The 17,913-nt window shown below is 43.4% G+C and overlaps 1 protein-coding gene across 11 annotated transcripts in view; it reads left to right on the plus strand.

Annotated features, from left to right (window-relative positions):
• Positions 1-9,582, plus strand: part of NUMB (NUMB endocytic adaptor protein) — a 421,644-nt gene extending 412,062 nt beyond the window's left edge. For all 11 annotated transcript variants that reach the window (XM_085627239.1, XM_085627247.1, XM_085627246.1 and 8 more), the window contains one exon: positions 7,446-9,582. In XM_085627239.1, coding sequence (XP_085483365.1) covers positions 7,446-8,155 — 710 coding nt within the window. In that variant the 3' untranslated portion in view covers positions 8,156-9,582. The remainder of the gene's footprint in view (positions 1-7,445) is intronic.
• The last annotated feature ends 8,331 nt before the right edge of the window (positions 9,583-17,913 follow it).

A 17,913-nucleotide genomic window follows, 5' to 3' on the forward strand; every position in this document is an offset into this window, starting at 1 on the left:
TAGGCATAGTGCCCACGACAGGAAGTGGCTCAAAACCTAACGTGAACACACCACATTTTCACAATGGAAATTTACACATTTTTTGCAAAGAGTCTAGCTGTAGTTTTTGAACCCTAGCTCTGCCGGCACCTTGTGAAACCTAGCAAACCTATAAATTTTTGAAAACTAGACACCCAGGGGAATCCAGGATGGGGTGACTTGACTGCCTCCCACCAGGGTCTGTTACCCAGAATCCCTTGCAAACCTAAAAAATTGACAAAAATTTTCCCCACATTTCTGTGATGGAAAGTTCTGTAATCTGCGTGGATCCACAAATTTCCACCCAACCCGCGTTCCCCAAAGTCCTACGAGAAAAATGGTACCTCACTTGTGCGGGTCGACCTAGTGCCCGCGACAGGAACCGGCGCAAAACGCAACGTGGTCACACCTCAATTTTGCAGTGAAAAATGACCCTTTTTTGGCAAAGTGACTAGCTGTAGTTTTTGAACCCTAGCTCTGCCGGCACCTAGGGAAACCTAGAAAACCTATATATTTCTGAAAACTAGACACCCAGGGGAATCCAGGATGGGGTGACTTGAGAGCATCCCACCAGGGTCTGTTACCCAGAATCCTTTGCAAACCCAAAAAATGGGCAAAAAAACCACATTTTCCCCACATTTCTGTGATGGAAAGTTCTGAAATCTGCGTGGATCCACAAATTTCCACCCCCCGTGTTCCCCAAAGTCCTACGAGAAAAATGGTACCTCACTTATGCGGGTCGGCCTAGTGCCCGCGACAGGAAACAGCGCAAAACGCAACGTGGTCACACCTCAATTTTGCAGTGAAAAATGACCCTTTTTTGGCAAAGTGACTAACTGTAGTTTTTGAACCCTAGTTCTGCCGGCACATAGGGAAACCTACCAAACCCATACATTTCTGAAAACTAGACACCCGGGGGCTTCCAGGGAGGTATGTCTTGTGTGGATCTCCCAACATTTCCTTACCCAGAATCCCCTGCAACCCTCAATTTTAGCTGAAAAAATCACTTTTTTCACACATTTTGTTGTGGGAAAGTTGTGGCATCACCGGGCTCACACAAATTTACCACCACCCAGCGTTACCCCAGGTCTCCCGGTAAAAATGGTGCCTCACTTGTGTGGGAGGCCCAAGTACCCGCGGCAGGCAAGGGCCCAAAACGTAGTGAGGTGACATCAAAATGGCCTATTGCAAAACCACCTGGTTTTGCAAGGGGGGTCACTTGGGTTTTTGGCCCGGTGCTCGGCGGCTATCTAGGGAAACCTACCAAACCCATACATTTCTGAAAACTAGACACCCGGCAGCTTCCAGGGAGGTATGGCTTGCATGGATCTCCCAATGTTTCCTTACCCAGAATCCCCTGCAAACCTCAAACCCCGGGACCAGAAACGGCTCCACACAAGACCGAAAAAGTCTTAATAATAATTTGGGCCCCCAGGAAGCGACCCTTGCCCAAGGGGTCGCTTCCTTTACACTACCAAAACATCCCTGGTGTCTAGTGGGGCATCCCTGCTCCACGATCGCGACGCTGTGCGCGATCGTGAAGCAGGAATGCCCAGCATTGAGACATCAGGGGAGAGGAAATACTCTTTTCTCTCCCCTGATGCCTCAAGGCATCCAAAAATAGCCCCCCCGCCCCACCGGAGGCAAAACACCTACCTCCTTCGCTGGACGCGCTGAAAAGAAATGAATTCCAGCGCGTCCAGCGCTTCCTGATGACGGCGCGCGCTGTGCGCGCTGACGTCATGGGGAAGCGTGGGAGGGCTCGGGGGTGGCAGCGGAAACTCTTCCACTGCCATCCCCCTCTGTGGGGGCAAGATCGATGCCCCAGGGGGGGAGCGCCAGCGCTTCCCCCAGGGGCTGTGCTCATGACAGAGCGGTTCCGTCATAAGCACAGCCCAACCGATGCTCATGACTGAACCGCTCCGTCATGAGCATCGAAGGGGTTAAACATAGCTGTCACCTTCCACTGATGAGAACCACCATGTTGGTACACAGTGATAAATGCAAAAAGAACAATTGATGATCAGAAGGCAGAACAATGTCATACATTCACCCCTATACAGAGATAGGCCTGGCAGTTCGGGCTGGACTGTTCCCATTGGGCGCAGGGTCAGGACTGATTTGCATATGGCTGGGTCCAAATTGGAATGGCATGGTGAGCAAAAAAAACAATGGATTTAGGCCCAGATCTTTTGACTGGGGGAGAATGTTTGCATTGTCAGTATTCCGTCCATCATTTGTTTGCTGGTATACAGTGATGGGCACGGGCACAACATGGGACAAATTGGAATATTTAACTCTTTAAGGGGTATATGCTTCCATTAACAGGGTCGTTAGGTCTTTACTTCTAGATTACCAATTAAAGGTTGATGACGTCTAGCTTTTGGATCATCTGGAGGAAGGCAGCGTTTGCAAATGGTGAATGTATGAGCACCTCTTAGAGATTTAGCACTATATAATAAAGAGCAGTTACCTGCCCATGGAGGAAAAACGTACGTACTTCTGTTAGCTACTGTTTCAAGTATCTCCAAATTAACTAACCCAAAGGTAAAGAACCTGGAAGTTCACTTGTACCAGCAGCTACCGACGACACCTATGATCTGTGTAACCATGTAATGATAAAGTCTCTTTATAAAAAAACAGACCGGTTATTAATGTGCACAGATCACTTTAACAGATAAGACCTAATGGTAGCCGTTCTGGAGAACATCTGGCCTTACTGTGTGACACTGTACAAGAGTCCCAAACAAAGGAATGGCATTCATGTTCAACACAAATAGTTTATAGTGATGCCCAAAAAAGGCAACAATTATTTAGATGGTACTAAACTATTTAGAGCATCTACAATTACATGGTGGAGATTTACCAGCAATCATTTTGTCACTAGGAAGTTATTTAGAATGTTTTTGTAGGTCTCGCCTAGCGCAGCGCGCATGCGTTGCTCTAGGAGAAGGTCTCTTGGAATTACTTCTGACTTCCAAGAGACTTCTCCGTGTGGGTCTGCCATCTCCTCCCACACATCCCATTGGCCTTTGCGTGTGGTTTTCAATAATGAAAGCACGCAAATGGCCAAAGACGGTGCGTGTCTTGCCTTTCCTCAAAACTTTCACTCCCACCGCGTTTTGGTCTCGGGAGCGAGCAGATATTTTCGTTTCTTGTTTTATTCCACGGTGTTTATTTATTTACTCCTGCCCCCTCGGGTGGGTTGGTTCCGCCCAAAAGCCTGACACTCACCTCACCGATTGAGCGAGGGTAGGGAACCGTCTGGTCTCGCTCAGCGATTGGCTGGCTTCGAGGGGGACCTCAGTCACATGCGGACTTTAGCTAACAGGGCAGGATCGAGTGCACGAGCGCCCGCCACGCCCCCTCCCGTGCACGAGGCTGCACAAGGAGGAAACACGTGGGCAGCTGGTGTTAATAGCGACAAAGGGACTCGGCCTTTGGTCCTGTTTGGCGGAATCCAGCTGCAGGAGGGCACCGAGGGCCACTATCTGCTGTCCGGAGGACCCTTCAGGCGAGCATCGACCCGTGAGGCTCAGTGCGTAGCCTGCCGCAGGAGAGCTCGTGGTGAGATTTATGTTTCTTTGTTGGGGAGCCTTGGGCTGTGAAAGTTGCCTGGGTGGGTGTGAGCGGCTGATTTAGTGGTCTTTTTCGTGTAAAGTGCATCCCTGGGGCTTGCCATGTGTATTGTCTTGTAAGTACCTATTGTTACGGAAGGCGGCCCCACTGAATGCTTATCATATATGTATATACGTGTGTATATGTAAATGTAAATAACTGGGTTCTATTGTCCCTTCCTGATGGTACTGATCTGTGTCGGATTTTCAGGTTGATAGTGTAATTGAATCCTTGTGTGACATCCTGGAAATAGGAAATCTATCTGACGTATAAATAGGAGGGGGGGTGTAGGAACATGCTCAACATACTGTGGCCAAACTGTTAATGTAGTGCGTGGCATGCGGGCGGCTAGCTTCAGGCTCCAATTGACCATGCCATGGCGCCTCTTGTCACGCGCTTGTCTAGTGGGCGCTTTGTGATGTGGGTCTATCTGCAGGGTGTCCCTCGCCACAGACCATTGCATCAACGTAGGTCTGAACGCCGCGTCTGTCTGCGGGCGGGCATCGAGGCGGGGATGGATGCTCCGCCGCTGGCGGCAGGACTCCCGACTAGGGATGCTTCGCTCTCCGCTGGTGCTTTGAAGTGTACGCGCTGCTTCGTGGCACTGAGGCTGCGCCTTTGACCCAGGTGACCAGCATCACGTGTGAGGGCGGATCAGGCTCGGGCAGTGTGCGCTGGCTGACTCACGGGGTAACACGGGTCGCCCGGTGATGACTCCAATACATGCCCCTTTGAGTTGCCGGAGGAGGGGCCGGGCGTGACACTGTTTAACACCCCAAAGAGTGCACATTACAATTACTTTACATGTGGGAACACCTCTCCTGTTGGTTAAAAGGGCTCCCTGTGATTTTAACTTTTCGTGCAAATGTAATCCCGTGCATTCATGTTTTTGATTACGTTTCTTACTTTACAAGTTCTCTCTCCATCGATTCTACTCTCCCAACCCTCATCCCTCCCGTCAGCTCCTTGCAGTGTCTCGCTGGTTCCCTCTGTCCAGGCACCTCCTCCCACCACTCCTTTCTTAGCACAAATAATACAGTAAAGTTTTGCGAGGGCAGGCCAATGTCCGGCGGGATCACGTGCAGGCTGGTGCCCCACGTCCTTGTTCCCTCCCCTTCCTCTCTGCCTGCTGCCCCTCGAGCTCCCCGGTCTCTGCCCCCCCCTGTCTCTTATCCTTCTCACCTCTCCCTTTCTCCTACCCCTTCCACCTGCTAATGTCTCCTTTAGCCCGTGCTCCAACGCCCGTTCCCTGTCTCCACGAGTATCTAGGAGAGAGTCATCTTTTGTGTTTTACCTAATCTTTCTCGCCTTCCTCCTTTTTTCTGTCACTTTTACCTCCCACCTCTTACCTCCTCTCCTTCTTTCTCTACTCTTACCCCCTCGTTCTTACCATCTCAAACACCTTCTACGTTTTGCTGTCTTAGCTCTGCCTCTTTTACCCCCCTCTGTCTATTCTGTTTGTGCTAACTCCCTGTCCCTTACCACTTCCTCCATCCCCCCCTTTTGTTTTGAGTCCTCCATTCCAGACTTACAGCTTAGGAAGAAGATATCTGTAATTTATGTTAATGTTCTGGTAATCACATGGGGAGCAGGGAAGGGGTGTGGGGGCTGTCGGCTCCTTTTCCAGCACGAAGCCTTGGATGACCTGCAAAATGACCCTGCTCTTCTCTAATTGGACACCCTCATGCCTGTCACATCTAGAAACAAGATGCGCCCCAGCATCAAACCACGACGAAAAGGTGACTTGCATGCACAGGTTTAAAATATCTTGAAAGAGTACATAGATTCCTTCTAGGCCGAGGCTTTTTATTTCTCTTGCAAATATGTGATGGGAATGGCGAATATAAACTGCATTAGCCCTGTTGTAAAGGGTTGGGACTACACATTGCATCCTAGCAGCACTATTGAGAAGAGCGCAACCTAATTAAGTTCTTCTAAACAAAGGCAAAAGTGAGTGAAAGCAGACTTGTTAGTATGAATTGTGGTGCAACTTCTAATACTGGGAGTTCACTACATCAATTTAGTACAGTTACACAGAACGTGCTGCTTGGCTAAACACTTGCAAAGTCCCAACGGCGAGACCTATTGGCTATGCCAATGCTTGTTTTTTTTGTTTTTTTTTTAAGTATGGGGCACATCAGTAAGCGGCTGCTTTTTCTCAACTCGAGAAATCTTATCTGAATTTACTTTATAACAGAGGAAAGGTCACCCTCTTACTGGTGGATACTCTTACAGTCCTTACATGCCTTCCTCCTCCCCATTCGGTGGGGTGGACTTCTAGGGCTTAAACAGGGTCCAAGTTAGGTTTGCAGTCCGCTACTGCTGACCAACCTCTGAGGTTGCATCAGAGTTTGATAAGAAAGCTGGTATGATCATGCAGGACTCTGTGCCTCGCTTTCGGAGGCAGTGTGATGCCACCATGGAGCCCAATGGTGCTACCTGCCGGTGCACTGCAGCAATTGCTGGAAAATATCCGGATCTGGTCTGGCACCTGGGAAACCTCAAAAGGTGAACAGTCTGCTGTTATATATAGTATCTACCTGAAATGACATTAGGTAAGGTAAGAAAATTGTTCTTCAGGAGCTCAGCCAGAAAAAAACTGAGAGATGCTTTTCTTTCAGGAAAGCCTTTTATGTAAAATCACATTCTCCCACATAGACGATAAGGTTTGCAATATAGCTCATGTGGTGGACAGCTGTGTTGGTTATGATTGATGTCAGAAGGGGATGTTCAGCTGCAATAAGCATGAAATAATCGCCAAAAAATACATAAAATGAATCCAGCTTTGTTGTCGCATAGGTCAGGTTAGATCAGGACAGATGTACTAGAGCAGTTGATCGGGGTGGCACCCGATTGGATCAGTCAGTATCGTATTGAGTAAAGTTAACAAGCATTGGCATAGCCTATAGGTCTCGCCTTTGGGACCTTATAAGTGTTTAGCCATGCAACAGTTGCATAACTAAATACTTATAAGGTCCCAAAAGCGAGACCTATTGGCTATGCCAAGCGGCCGTACGGCCTTGAAAGTGATCGCGATCAAACATCAAAGCGGCCATGCGGCCGCGAAAGTGAAAGTAATCGCGCTAAAGCACGGTGCGCGCGCGCACACGCACTGTAGCTCTAGGCTGGCCTGATAGCACTTTTTGGAGCCCTCTCAATAAGTCTCACCGGACCAGCGCATGCGCTGGGTCAGGCGAGACCTAAAAATGAATGCAGTGAGACCATGACCATGCCCAAGTTTGGTTTCTAAGGTAAAACAAAGGATAACATTAACAAACCATTTGAGAATCCGTGCTCTCATTGGAAGAGCTTGGGGCACTGAAAATAAATAACCAGTAGACCCACAGGAATGCAATATTACTGGAACACAAAATGGAAAGCTGAAGGCGAAATGAGGCAAGTAAACTGACCACCCTGGCCTGCCGATCCTAATCTGATGCAAACTTCTAAGTTTCTATGTGCATCAAATTTATTTGTGATCTACAGATTGTGATAGATTTTGAGAATCATATTATCTACTGAAAAAATAGAATTTAGATGAATAATATGAAGCATTTTTAAATGGTAATGAGGAACATTGAGGAGAGAAAACCTAGGTTTTGCCTTTGTTTTATTCATTCCATTCAATTGAATGGGCGGAATGTGAGGGGCAGTAAAAGGAAAGCTAATGTATTAAACCATGGTACTTTCTTGCAAACTCCAATGTTAATTTGATTGTGCAATAACAGATGTTGATAAGGTTCAAAGCTCTCATTAAAGTACTCAATGATTTAATAGTTACAACGTGTTTTTCTTCTTTTTGCTTTCAGGTACTGAATGGGGCACTGCCTCTAGCACAGCTACATCTGTTCCCAATTCAAATCACAAGCGTACTCCCTCAGAAGCGGACCGTTGGCTGGATGAGGTAGCAAAAACGGTGAGGGCTCAACAGTCACCTGTACCATTCTTGGCACCACAACCCTTACCCCATCCCTCGCCTGCAGCCCCACAACCAGTGCATCCGTATCCAGTGAGTACATATATCGCTTCACAAACAGTGCCCATGCCTGTCACAGTGGTGCAAGCAATGCCACCTGCCTTTGTTCAGCAACCTTATACAGTAATAAATGGAATGACCTATCCAGCCACAAGTGTTCCCGTTGTTGGAATTACTCCTTCGCAGATGGTGGCCAATGTATTTGGTTCAGCAAGCCATTCACAGGTGCCCCATCCCCATCACTCTCCAGGCCTGGTCAAACAGCAGACATTTCCACGCTATGAACCTAGCAGCTGTAATAATGCTAGTCCTTTCTTTAAACCTGCTGTTCAACACCCCAATGGTTCAGCTGCATTTAATGGTGTAGATACCAGTAAATGGGCTGTTGGGGACAAGTTCCAGGGTTCTACTCCTGCTCAGAAGATTGATCCATTTGAAGCCCAGTGGGTGGCTCTAGAAAGCAAGTCAAAGCAACGCACTAATCCTTCTCCAACAAATCCCTTCTCCAGTGACCTACAAAAAACATTTGAGATTGAACTTTAATTTATCCTATGCCTTTTGCTGATTTTATTAGGGATTAAAGTTTCTTGTGTGGTAATCAGCCAATTTCATGAAAGACTACATTCAAACTAAAAAACATTTGAATCTCTAAATGAGCATGTCACACTGCCATTCCTACAGGACGAATTCAGAAATGTCCAAACAAAAAAATCCTACTCCTGGTGTAGTGACGAACAAGTGTCTCACGAACCTGTGTGCCTGTTTAACAAGGGAATCTAAATCACATGAGAGACAATGTAAAAAGAGGAACTTTGAAGTCATGAATGCCGCCTGCCTTTGCTTCCAGAGACACTTGCAAAATAATCCTGGACACACCAGTGGAAGTCCTGAACTGCTCAGCAATGCTGTATTTCTGAGAATGTTGAGCTTCCATTATGACTGCGAAAAAATATTATATGTAAATATATAAATTTTAAAAATTAAGCCAAAATCTTTATTTTTATGCATTTAGAATATTTTAAATAGTACAGAGTATTACAAGTTGTATTGTATGAGCTGTAAGTAATCTTGCCAAAGGTGAAAAAAACCAGAGGATATTGACGTTTGTTTTAAGAAATTGTACATAAGAGTGATTTATTGTTGATTCTTATTGTTTGTGAAAACTGGACCGGAGAGGGAGTGGCATATAGAAGAGAGGCTGTCCTTGCCTTGTTGCTCTTGTATTGCCTTCACTTTATTGTAAGTAGCACATTGCAACAACAATCATGACCAAGAAAAGTTACTGTATTGTCGTTTAAGTAAAATAAAATTAAAGAGCAGTATTGATATGGTTTGGAAACCGTAAAGAAATTATATTGTCCTTTTCTAAAGATGGAGTCAACCTAAATATTAATTAGAAATATATCTATAAATGTATTTTTCTCTTTATATGTTGTATTTTCTTGCTCTTGAAATGCATCAGTTTTTAACACTAAAGTGATCTGCAGTGAGTGTAACCTTAAGTATAAATACAGAGAAAGAGACAATCTAGGACCGTTTCATGTCTTTTTAATGTGGTCTGAAATACATTGTTGTAAAGTTTTCTTATTACTCAAGTAGCATTTCTGGTTTCTGCTCATGAAATCTAGAGGATTGTACTTGAATTTGGCCAGAGTTAGTTTGTAAATTTGCAAATGGATTCTCGTTTAATTGTATGTCCTTCATGATGTTGAGTTGTCAGTCAAGTGTAGGGAAAAAGGTATTGTCCTGTAACTTCAGTTTGTGTGATTGCAACTCAGATACATCTCCAAGACCTTAAGCTCCCTTTAGCAAGCAAGTATAGCAAAGCCTCATGCTTCGCTGATGAATCTTTCAAAAGTCAATGTAGAAGACCACTGTTACAGGTAACAGCCATGCGTGTTCTGTCTTTAAAAGGTAAAGTACTTTTTTATGAAATAAAAGCCAAATAAATAAATGTTATCTTGAAAGGATGATACTATTATTAGGTTTTTGCATATTTTTAGTTATCTTTAAAGACCACATAGATTAATTTTCAATTTTTGCTTTCAGCTACTGTTCTAAGAAATAATCTGCAAGAAAGAGTTATTTGTAAAATATATATATATATATATATATATATATATATATTAGTTTTTCTAATGTCATTCCTATGTCCTAGCCCACTCTCATTCTTAAAATGTGCTTACCCGATAAACCTACAGCAGGACCAGAAACTGCTTTTATTGCTGTTCAGCAGAGATGTGTGCACCTGATACCTCACACTTGGGCTTACATCACACACAATCACATCCTCAAACCCCATATGGATTTACACTATCCCCAGTTCCATTTCTTAATGTATGCAGTGTAGATCTTAACCTTCTGTGCATTTGCGACTTCTGCACGAGGTCCCAGCTTTGTGTTTTTCTTCAGCTTTTCTCTCTTTTTCTTATTTCAGTGTCTAGCATCTTCTACAATGTTCAGGTAGTAATCCATGTGGGTTGTCACAGATCATTTGCAGCAGTTGGCCCTCTAAACCTCTGTCTCTTGCTGGGAACCCATTTATTCACTACACATCTATGCTCTTTGAACTGAGTCTCTTTGTAACTGCCTGCCAGACAATGAAAATGTGAGTGGTTCCACCCTTAAGTGATGTTTAATTATATCACCAGCAAGAGGTGCTCCACAACTGGGCATAGTACCAAGCAATGACAGTGAAGTAATCAGTCACGCTTGCCAGAAACTATCACTCAGCCTTTATGATGTCTGTGATCTTCGAGAGACTTAACGTATCAGGTTGGGTGACCATTTGTATGCTGGTACCTGACACAGTATTGGATCTTTCATAAATGCACTTGCTTGACTTATTCCCCATCATCGAAGTGGGAGGCCCACGGTACAATCAGAGAGCAATACAGTGTGATGCATAGCCTGTAAGGGCAAAAAGAACTATAACCTTTGTATCCTGTTCACATCTTTCTTGTAAGATCTTTATTTCAGCAGTAAGAGAGCCATAAAATCACAATACAGTTAGACAAAACATCCTTAAAAAAATACAAAATCACAGTTGATCATTGATTTAAAAATAAATAAATACACAGTAAAATCCCAGAACAAAAACGTGCAACATACCAGCAAAACACAATGGTAAGCTATCAAAAAGCCATTTGTTTTCTCCTAGTAAGTGCACATTTAACAAAACAACAAACGGAACAGCAGAGGGAATGGCAATTCAAGGATTGCAGGTACAATAAGGCCTCAGCACATTTTCTAATACCACAGGCTCTAATTAATGGAATTGAAAACTTTTTGGAAAGGGCCCTATAATATTTACAAAAAAAGTGAAGTGGAGCAAATTCTGTGGTGAAGACTCATCACAGGGACAAATTAACACATCTGTATAATTAAATTGACCCAGTGGAAAACTTAAATGCCACTTTACTAAGCTAAAATGTTGAAATAGAAACATTTCGGTTTATGTTGTCTGGACAATAATATTAATGTTTTATCATCTTCACCAGAATAGGTAGTGCCTTATCTATGTCTGGCAAGAGCAGGCCTTTCTCGGGCATCTTTGTATTTGGCTCTATACTGTTCCAGGAGATCTTCCGATAAGACATCTTGTCGTCAAATAGAATTGACAAGGTGTTCTTAAATGGACTTTTCAAGCTTATCCCCTGTTGAAGCATCCTCCAAATCCTTGGCACCCAAATACAGACCTTTCACAGTTGATAAAGAGTCCGTTCTCCCCTATGCACCATGACAAACTGAAATATCTTTCCTGGAAACTGACATTACTGTGGGCATTAATGACTGCAAGAAGAGTAAGAGAAATTCAAGTTTTAACCATCGAAGGGCGGTATATGCAGTCTAAAGATCATTGGGTCATATTAAAGACAAATCCCGGATTCATTCCAAAAGTTCCATCGGAATTGCGCTTGAAAGACCTGAAGTTTTAAAGAATTGTTTTCCAGAATTAAGATTTTGCAGAAAAAGCACTTCATACATGATGTAAAAAAATGTCTTACATTTTATATTGATATAACTAATAAGTTTTTAAGCCCAGCCTAAATCTTGTTATCAGTTCTTTGTCCCGAGTGGTGTCAATCCAGGACAAATAAGGTTCTATATGAGGGGTTAATTGCAAACTGTCATATTCCCTAATGGAAAATTTGGCTACTTTTAGTTGCTCTCTGTGCAGTGTATTCCTGGTTGTGAACGCATTCTTAACCGAAGAGATATCAGCCTTGGATGTACAGGTTGGGTCGTAAAAAAGTTCTGGTCTCCCCAGGTCAGTCAGTTCCTGTTTGATATGGAACAACCAAGGAATAGCTAAGCCTTTGTCACAAGCAAGGCAATCCAAGATCACCTTCCTGTTGAAGCCTGCATGTTGGTTCACCCAGATACCACACTAAAGTGCCAAAAGGGCCAGTTTAATAAGGTCTTCAAGTAACCCAACGCCAAGCTTCTAATGGACATTATAAGAAGCGCATGATGGAGGTATGCCCAGGAGGCGGAACAGGGCACTATTCTCTTCTATCTGAGATGTTAGAATAGCGTATCCTGTCTGCAATCACTTCCATCTTATCGACGATGGTGGCTCTGTCGTACAAGAAACCGTCAATGAGTGTAAATAATAACTTTGATATCAGAAAAAGGCATTCCTGTGACATTGATGCCAGAGGATAGCTCACCTGGTAAGGTTCTACTCTACACTGAGCTATTTATTGGATGTTGAACATTCGGATGAAGACGGCCTCTTTGGCCCAGCCTGCAGTCTGACGAAACTTCATGTCCTGTATCAGGAGGAAGATGAGGAATATATGGAACGTGAATATTTTCCTCAGGCCAACACCTAATAACCCAAGTTAGACCTATTTAGTACCGCAAAGTATATAAGCCTTTCAGGCAAGAATTGCAGTACCAGCAGAAGATGTTTTAAGCCCAAGGGCTTTGGTTAAAGACCTGAGGTTTATGTTAGCTGATCATTACAAAACGTTCACAGAGCCTTCAAAGACGAAATCGCCAAAATAACCATCCTCACAACCATAGCCACCAGTTGTACAGCCGTCTACTCCTCCCGCTGTTCTTTCTTTTCCATGTCGTAGATCGCAACTGTAACAAACTCCTCAGTCAAGGCCTGCATCACCACCAGCCAGGCAAAGATTCCCGCTTCTGGTAATGAAAGGGAATGCAGTACCTAATGAGCTGGATGTAGGCTCAGAATGGGATGACTACTTAGCACCTGTCTCCTCACCAACTGTTCCACTTCAGCTCATTCACCATTAAATGATAATGCTGCCTTTCATGCGCTTTTGGAAAGAGCGTCCAAGTGGTTTGACCTACCTATCCCAGTCAAACAAACAGATTGCTTTCTGTATGGTGTTAAGTAGCCATCTCAAATGTTTGTCAGAGTTATCCCTGTAGTTGAACTTATCTGGAATGAGAATATCAAAGTAATGAAAAATCGAGCTGCACATTCTGCTGTTACCCTCATCTGGATGATAACTTATAAAGCACCTGATGATTCACTGGCCTGTCTGACTGGTCATCCTAGAGCCAACTCTGGTAAGGTAAGCTGCCTAGCATAGATCACAGAATGCATCCAGACCATGCTCCCCTTTGCCAGACAGCGAAGGAAGGCATTTAGACAACATAGGGAAGAGATTCTCTGCCTTGACTCAAGTGTGAGCAGTCAACTCCTTTGTGATCCTATGATGGGCATATATGATTGAACATCAATGCTTACAATAACTTTCCGCTGGAAGACAGAAATGCTGAAGTGAAGATAATACTTCAAGAGGAAGAACGAGTATTATCAGAGAGGATTGATTGTGCAATGGGTATCACATCCACTCGAAATCAGTAACTTCCAGGAGATGCTGTTCTTCAGAAGCCAAGATGGTTGAAATCGACATCTTTCAGACCAAACTAAGACTTTGGTCATACCCTATGATGGAGAGGTGCTCTTCGGTAAGCACAAAGATGATGGCCTCCAGTTGATGAGGACTGGCTCTGAAAGATCAATCTGTATTGTGTAGCAGACATACCAGCCACTTTGAGGAGCCAGAGGCAAAGGGCAATTCTGTTTTAGGATATCAATCCTATCAATCGATAGGACCTGGAAATTGGTGGAAAATGAGCTACGCATGAATTGAGTCTGTGCATAAATCTCTTAGAACTGAAAACTGTGGCATTGAGCATTTCTTCCAAGGATAACAGGTACTTCTGTATTAGTGAGCACAGATAATAGGATTAACCATTATATAAACATGCAACGATGCACAAAATGTTGACCATTGTTGCTGGACACTCAAAAGCTTTCGGAATGGTCGTTGAAACATCATATTAAACTAGCAGCAAAGCATATATGTGGCTCAGATAATTAGTGAACAGACACTTTGAACAGTATGACAAATGAATGCCACTAATGGGAATTACACCAACAAGTTCTAAATGGAATCTTTTGTCATTGGGGCAATCTGAAGCAGGATCTGTTTGGAACAACTCCGAATCTGAAATGCCAATTTTACGCAAGTTAGCATCATCAGCAAAGGGTATTTGGGAATGCATTTTCAATAGCATTGTAAGAAGTTTTTGCTTATGCTTATGCCTCTGCCTCCCTCCCCTCCCCCCAAACCTACCGAATACTCTTGATTCCTAGCATCCTGTACAATATGAAGAGATAGCCATGCCGAATCATACTATTTGCTCCAAAATGGCCCAGACAGTATTCTTTCACGGATCTACTTTTCCTGTTAAAGAAATGTCGTATTCAGCTGAAACTGATTCCCAACCTGTTGACTACACAACTGCCAAGTACTTCATCAACATCTGAAATCCTTTAACTTTAACAATAAATTCTTGCATTCAGTGGATCGTAAAGAAATCCTATCTAAGGCCACTTCATAAACAACAATAAAACGTACAAGTTGGAATGCAAACAATTTTGTTTATGGTGTTTGGATAATATTATTAATGTTTTATCCCCTGCACCAGAATAGATATTGCCTTATCTATTGCATCTGGCATGAGTGGGCCTTTCTCCAGCATCTGTGCATTTAGCTGTATCATGTCCTAGCAGCTCTTCCAATAAGCCAGAATGCCTTTTCAGCTTATCCCCTGTTGAAGCATCCTCCAAACCCTTGGCATCCAAATACAGTCCTTTCATAGTTGATGAAGAGTCAGTTCGACCCCCTATACGTAACGGCGAACTGAAATATCTTTTCTAGAAACTGACATTAGTGTGGGCATTAACATCTGCAAGAAAAGTAAGTGAAATTCAAGTTTTTACTATCAAAGGACTGCATATGCAGTTTAGAGATCATCGGGTCATATTAAAGATAAATCGCTGATCCATTCCAAAAGTTCCATCCGCATGGCACTTGAATGAAGCACACGGGCTCACTGGCATGGATTTAGTTTCCCAATAGATTGTAACCTGATTAGATAATAGGTGCAAGAAATCCAGTTCGCTTAGAACACACGGAGGTCTTAGGTGCTCAATGATAAAGCACATAAACCTTGGAGCTGCATTTACCTCGAACATACATGCATTTACGAATAAAGAATGGCTACGTTTGTTAAGCATTGTTAGAAACTGCAATAAAGGATATGTATTGAACTAGGCTAAAGTCAAGGGTCACAGGTGACTTCATTTTTCCTGCAATCTGCATATATTCATCTTTAACTGATGAAATGATCTACTTCTGAACCTTTGTAACCCTCATTGTTTAACTGTGTATAAAAGAAGCTGCTTGTGATGCATCATTTTGAGACTGGCTGCCTGCCTGCCTCTGTGAGGGTCAGTCTCCCTGTCATGACAGTAAAGAGCGGTCTTTACATTTCCAAAGAGGAGTCTGTGTCTTCATTATTGAAGGTATTAAATCACCCTGCCATAGTTGGCGAGGTATTTAATCACCCTGCCATAGTTGGAAAGCCAGCCTAAGAGGTCCCCACCTGACTGCTGGCACAAGAAGACCACCTACATCGGCTGCATAGATCATTGCGCAACTTTGATGAGGTAAGCAAACACCATGTCCACTGCAGTTCTGCCTGTGCACGGGGTTGGGGAGAATCCGGGATCTACTAGCTTTTTGAGGCGAGGACAGTGCGAACTACGTTCCATGTTTTTATATATATATATATATATATATATATTCTGTGACTTGTTTCCCTTGGCAATGGTAAACATAGATGTAGATATAAGGTTATAAGAGACATAAGGGTTTTGCATGCAAGATTGTGTACATGCGTTGCATAATAGTCAGAAAGGCACTACATAACTGGTTAACTTGTTATTTCCAATATAAGGTTGGAAGTGGTCAATGTGGGTAATCTGAAATTGGAAGGTGCCACTATGTGGTCCAATGTTTGACTTAGCGAGACAGCTGAAAAGCTCATGTGGTTAAACTTTACCTCCAGGTACGATCTGAACACTCAAATTTCTGCCCTGAGCCTAATGTCCAGAACTCAATTAATTGTCTGAGAGATGCATGGTTTGAAAAGGTTATCTTCTCAGAGCACGGAGGAAAGTGACCAGGGGTTGCCAGTTGTATTTTCCGTTTAGAGTAGAATAACTTTGTTTATTATTTAGAAGTAGTAGAAGTGTTAATATTTTTATGCTGATGCGGAGTGCATCTGTATATGAATGAAATGTGGCCACAGCAGGATATTGTTATGTAATGTTACATAATTCACATGTTATTTTAATTTGCATCGCATGTGTGGTAAGGAAAAACGTTGATGCATTTTCCTGTTTATAAATACTTGTGTAAGCTTTAAAAGAGGAAAAGTATTTGTTCCGATAGATAAAAAGTTAAATTATAAAAAGCATTAGAAATAAGAATGATCATGGAGACTCCTTTAGCGCATATGCAAAAGAGTTTTTCACACGATCAGAGACAATTTCAAGACTATAACTTAGAATGGTTTAAAGCCACACAAACCTACGTATCCCTGGCCAAAATAAGGGACATTCGATTACAAAATAATTAAGCATACTAATAGTATCTTGGAAGTAAATATACAGGAGCCAAATTCTAGAAGAGAGAAGCTACTTTAGCTTGCTGGTGATTTTTTTTGCTGAAAATCTAAGGCCTCCTCAAAAGATGGTACCCCTTATATCTCGTCTGTTCCCTCACCCCCATATGATCCTATGAGCACCTCTCCCAAGGTACGTAGTATGTAACCACTGGTGCAGCTACAGGAAGCCGCAGTGGGATTTGAGAACCCTGAAATTGAGATCCCTTCACAGTCTCCAAAAGATACCCCTAATGTCGCTCCACAAATGCCAAATCATGCGAGTACACCTAGGCAGGAAAGTAAGGTAGGATCTTCAATTTCCAGGTTTACTAGAAGCACAGTTTACACTGCATTTAGAAGTGAAGAGCAAGGTCCAGGAGATAGTGATGACCAGTCACATGTTTCATCAGCAACATCACATTTGAGCAGACAATGGACAACCCAGGAAGGGTAGTTAGAGAGTGAGTGTCTACCTCACAGAGAAGAGATGCAGATGATGCAAGGTGGAGTAACTATGTTGATAGGGATGTAGGGATGGCATGATGGCCAGTATCTCAAGAAAGTGATGAGGATCTTAGAAGGACTGAACACAGTTTACCACCTCGGCAGAAGGAGAAGAGGAACGCAATAGTTTCACCAGAAAGTGTTCAAGAATGGCTATCGCGAAGTGAGGGTAGGAGAGATCCAAGTGACGTGAGGAGAGAGGGATAGACCGGTGACTTCCAGGACACATTCAGGGAAGTTTTGGGAGAATAACAAATAGGATAAAATCTTTACATAACCATGTGGATGGTATGGAGGAAATTCTTTAACCCTCAAAACCTAAGCACCCTACCTATGATGTTGATATCCATGAAAGACCCCTTACTGGTTTGGGCCATACAAAGAGTGTGAGGAGATTGCCTAAACATATTGATACTTGAGAAAGAGAGCAGATATCCTTTCTAGAGTTATTAAAACTCGAGCGGCTGAGTTTGAGCGGTGGCGGTTTAAGGGAATTCAAGGCCAGCCAGACCCCAAACTATGGGAGGATTGACACTACATGGTAGATCAGTGTAACAAATGAGTGCTCAATCAGTTTTGCACAGCACAGATCTCACCCCTAGTGAGATAGTTGCTGAAGGAAGGAACAGCTGGTACAATGTTGTGTCATAAACAGATAATTTAGTAGATTGGGCCAACCGGTTAGCTACACAAATGACTCCTTGGCCACAAGAAGTGTCCTTTGATCCATGCAATATGGTGAATGCATTCTTTATGGTAAGGGAGATCCACACTGGGATTATACCTACATGCGG

The sequence above is a fragment of the Triturus cristatus genome, chromosome 9 (assembly GCF_964204655.1).
Source record: "Triturus cristatus chromosome 9, aTriCri1.1, whole genome shotgun sequence".
Classification (NCBI taxonomy): domain Eukaryota; kingdom Metazoa; phylum Chordata; class Amphibia; order Caudata; family Salamandridae; genus Triturus; species Triturus cristatus.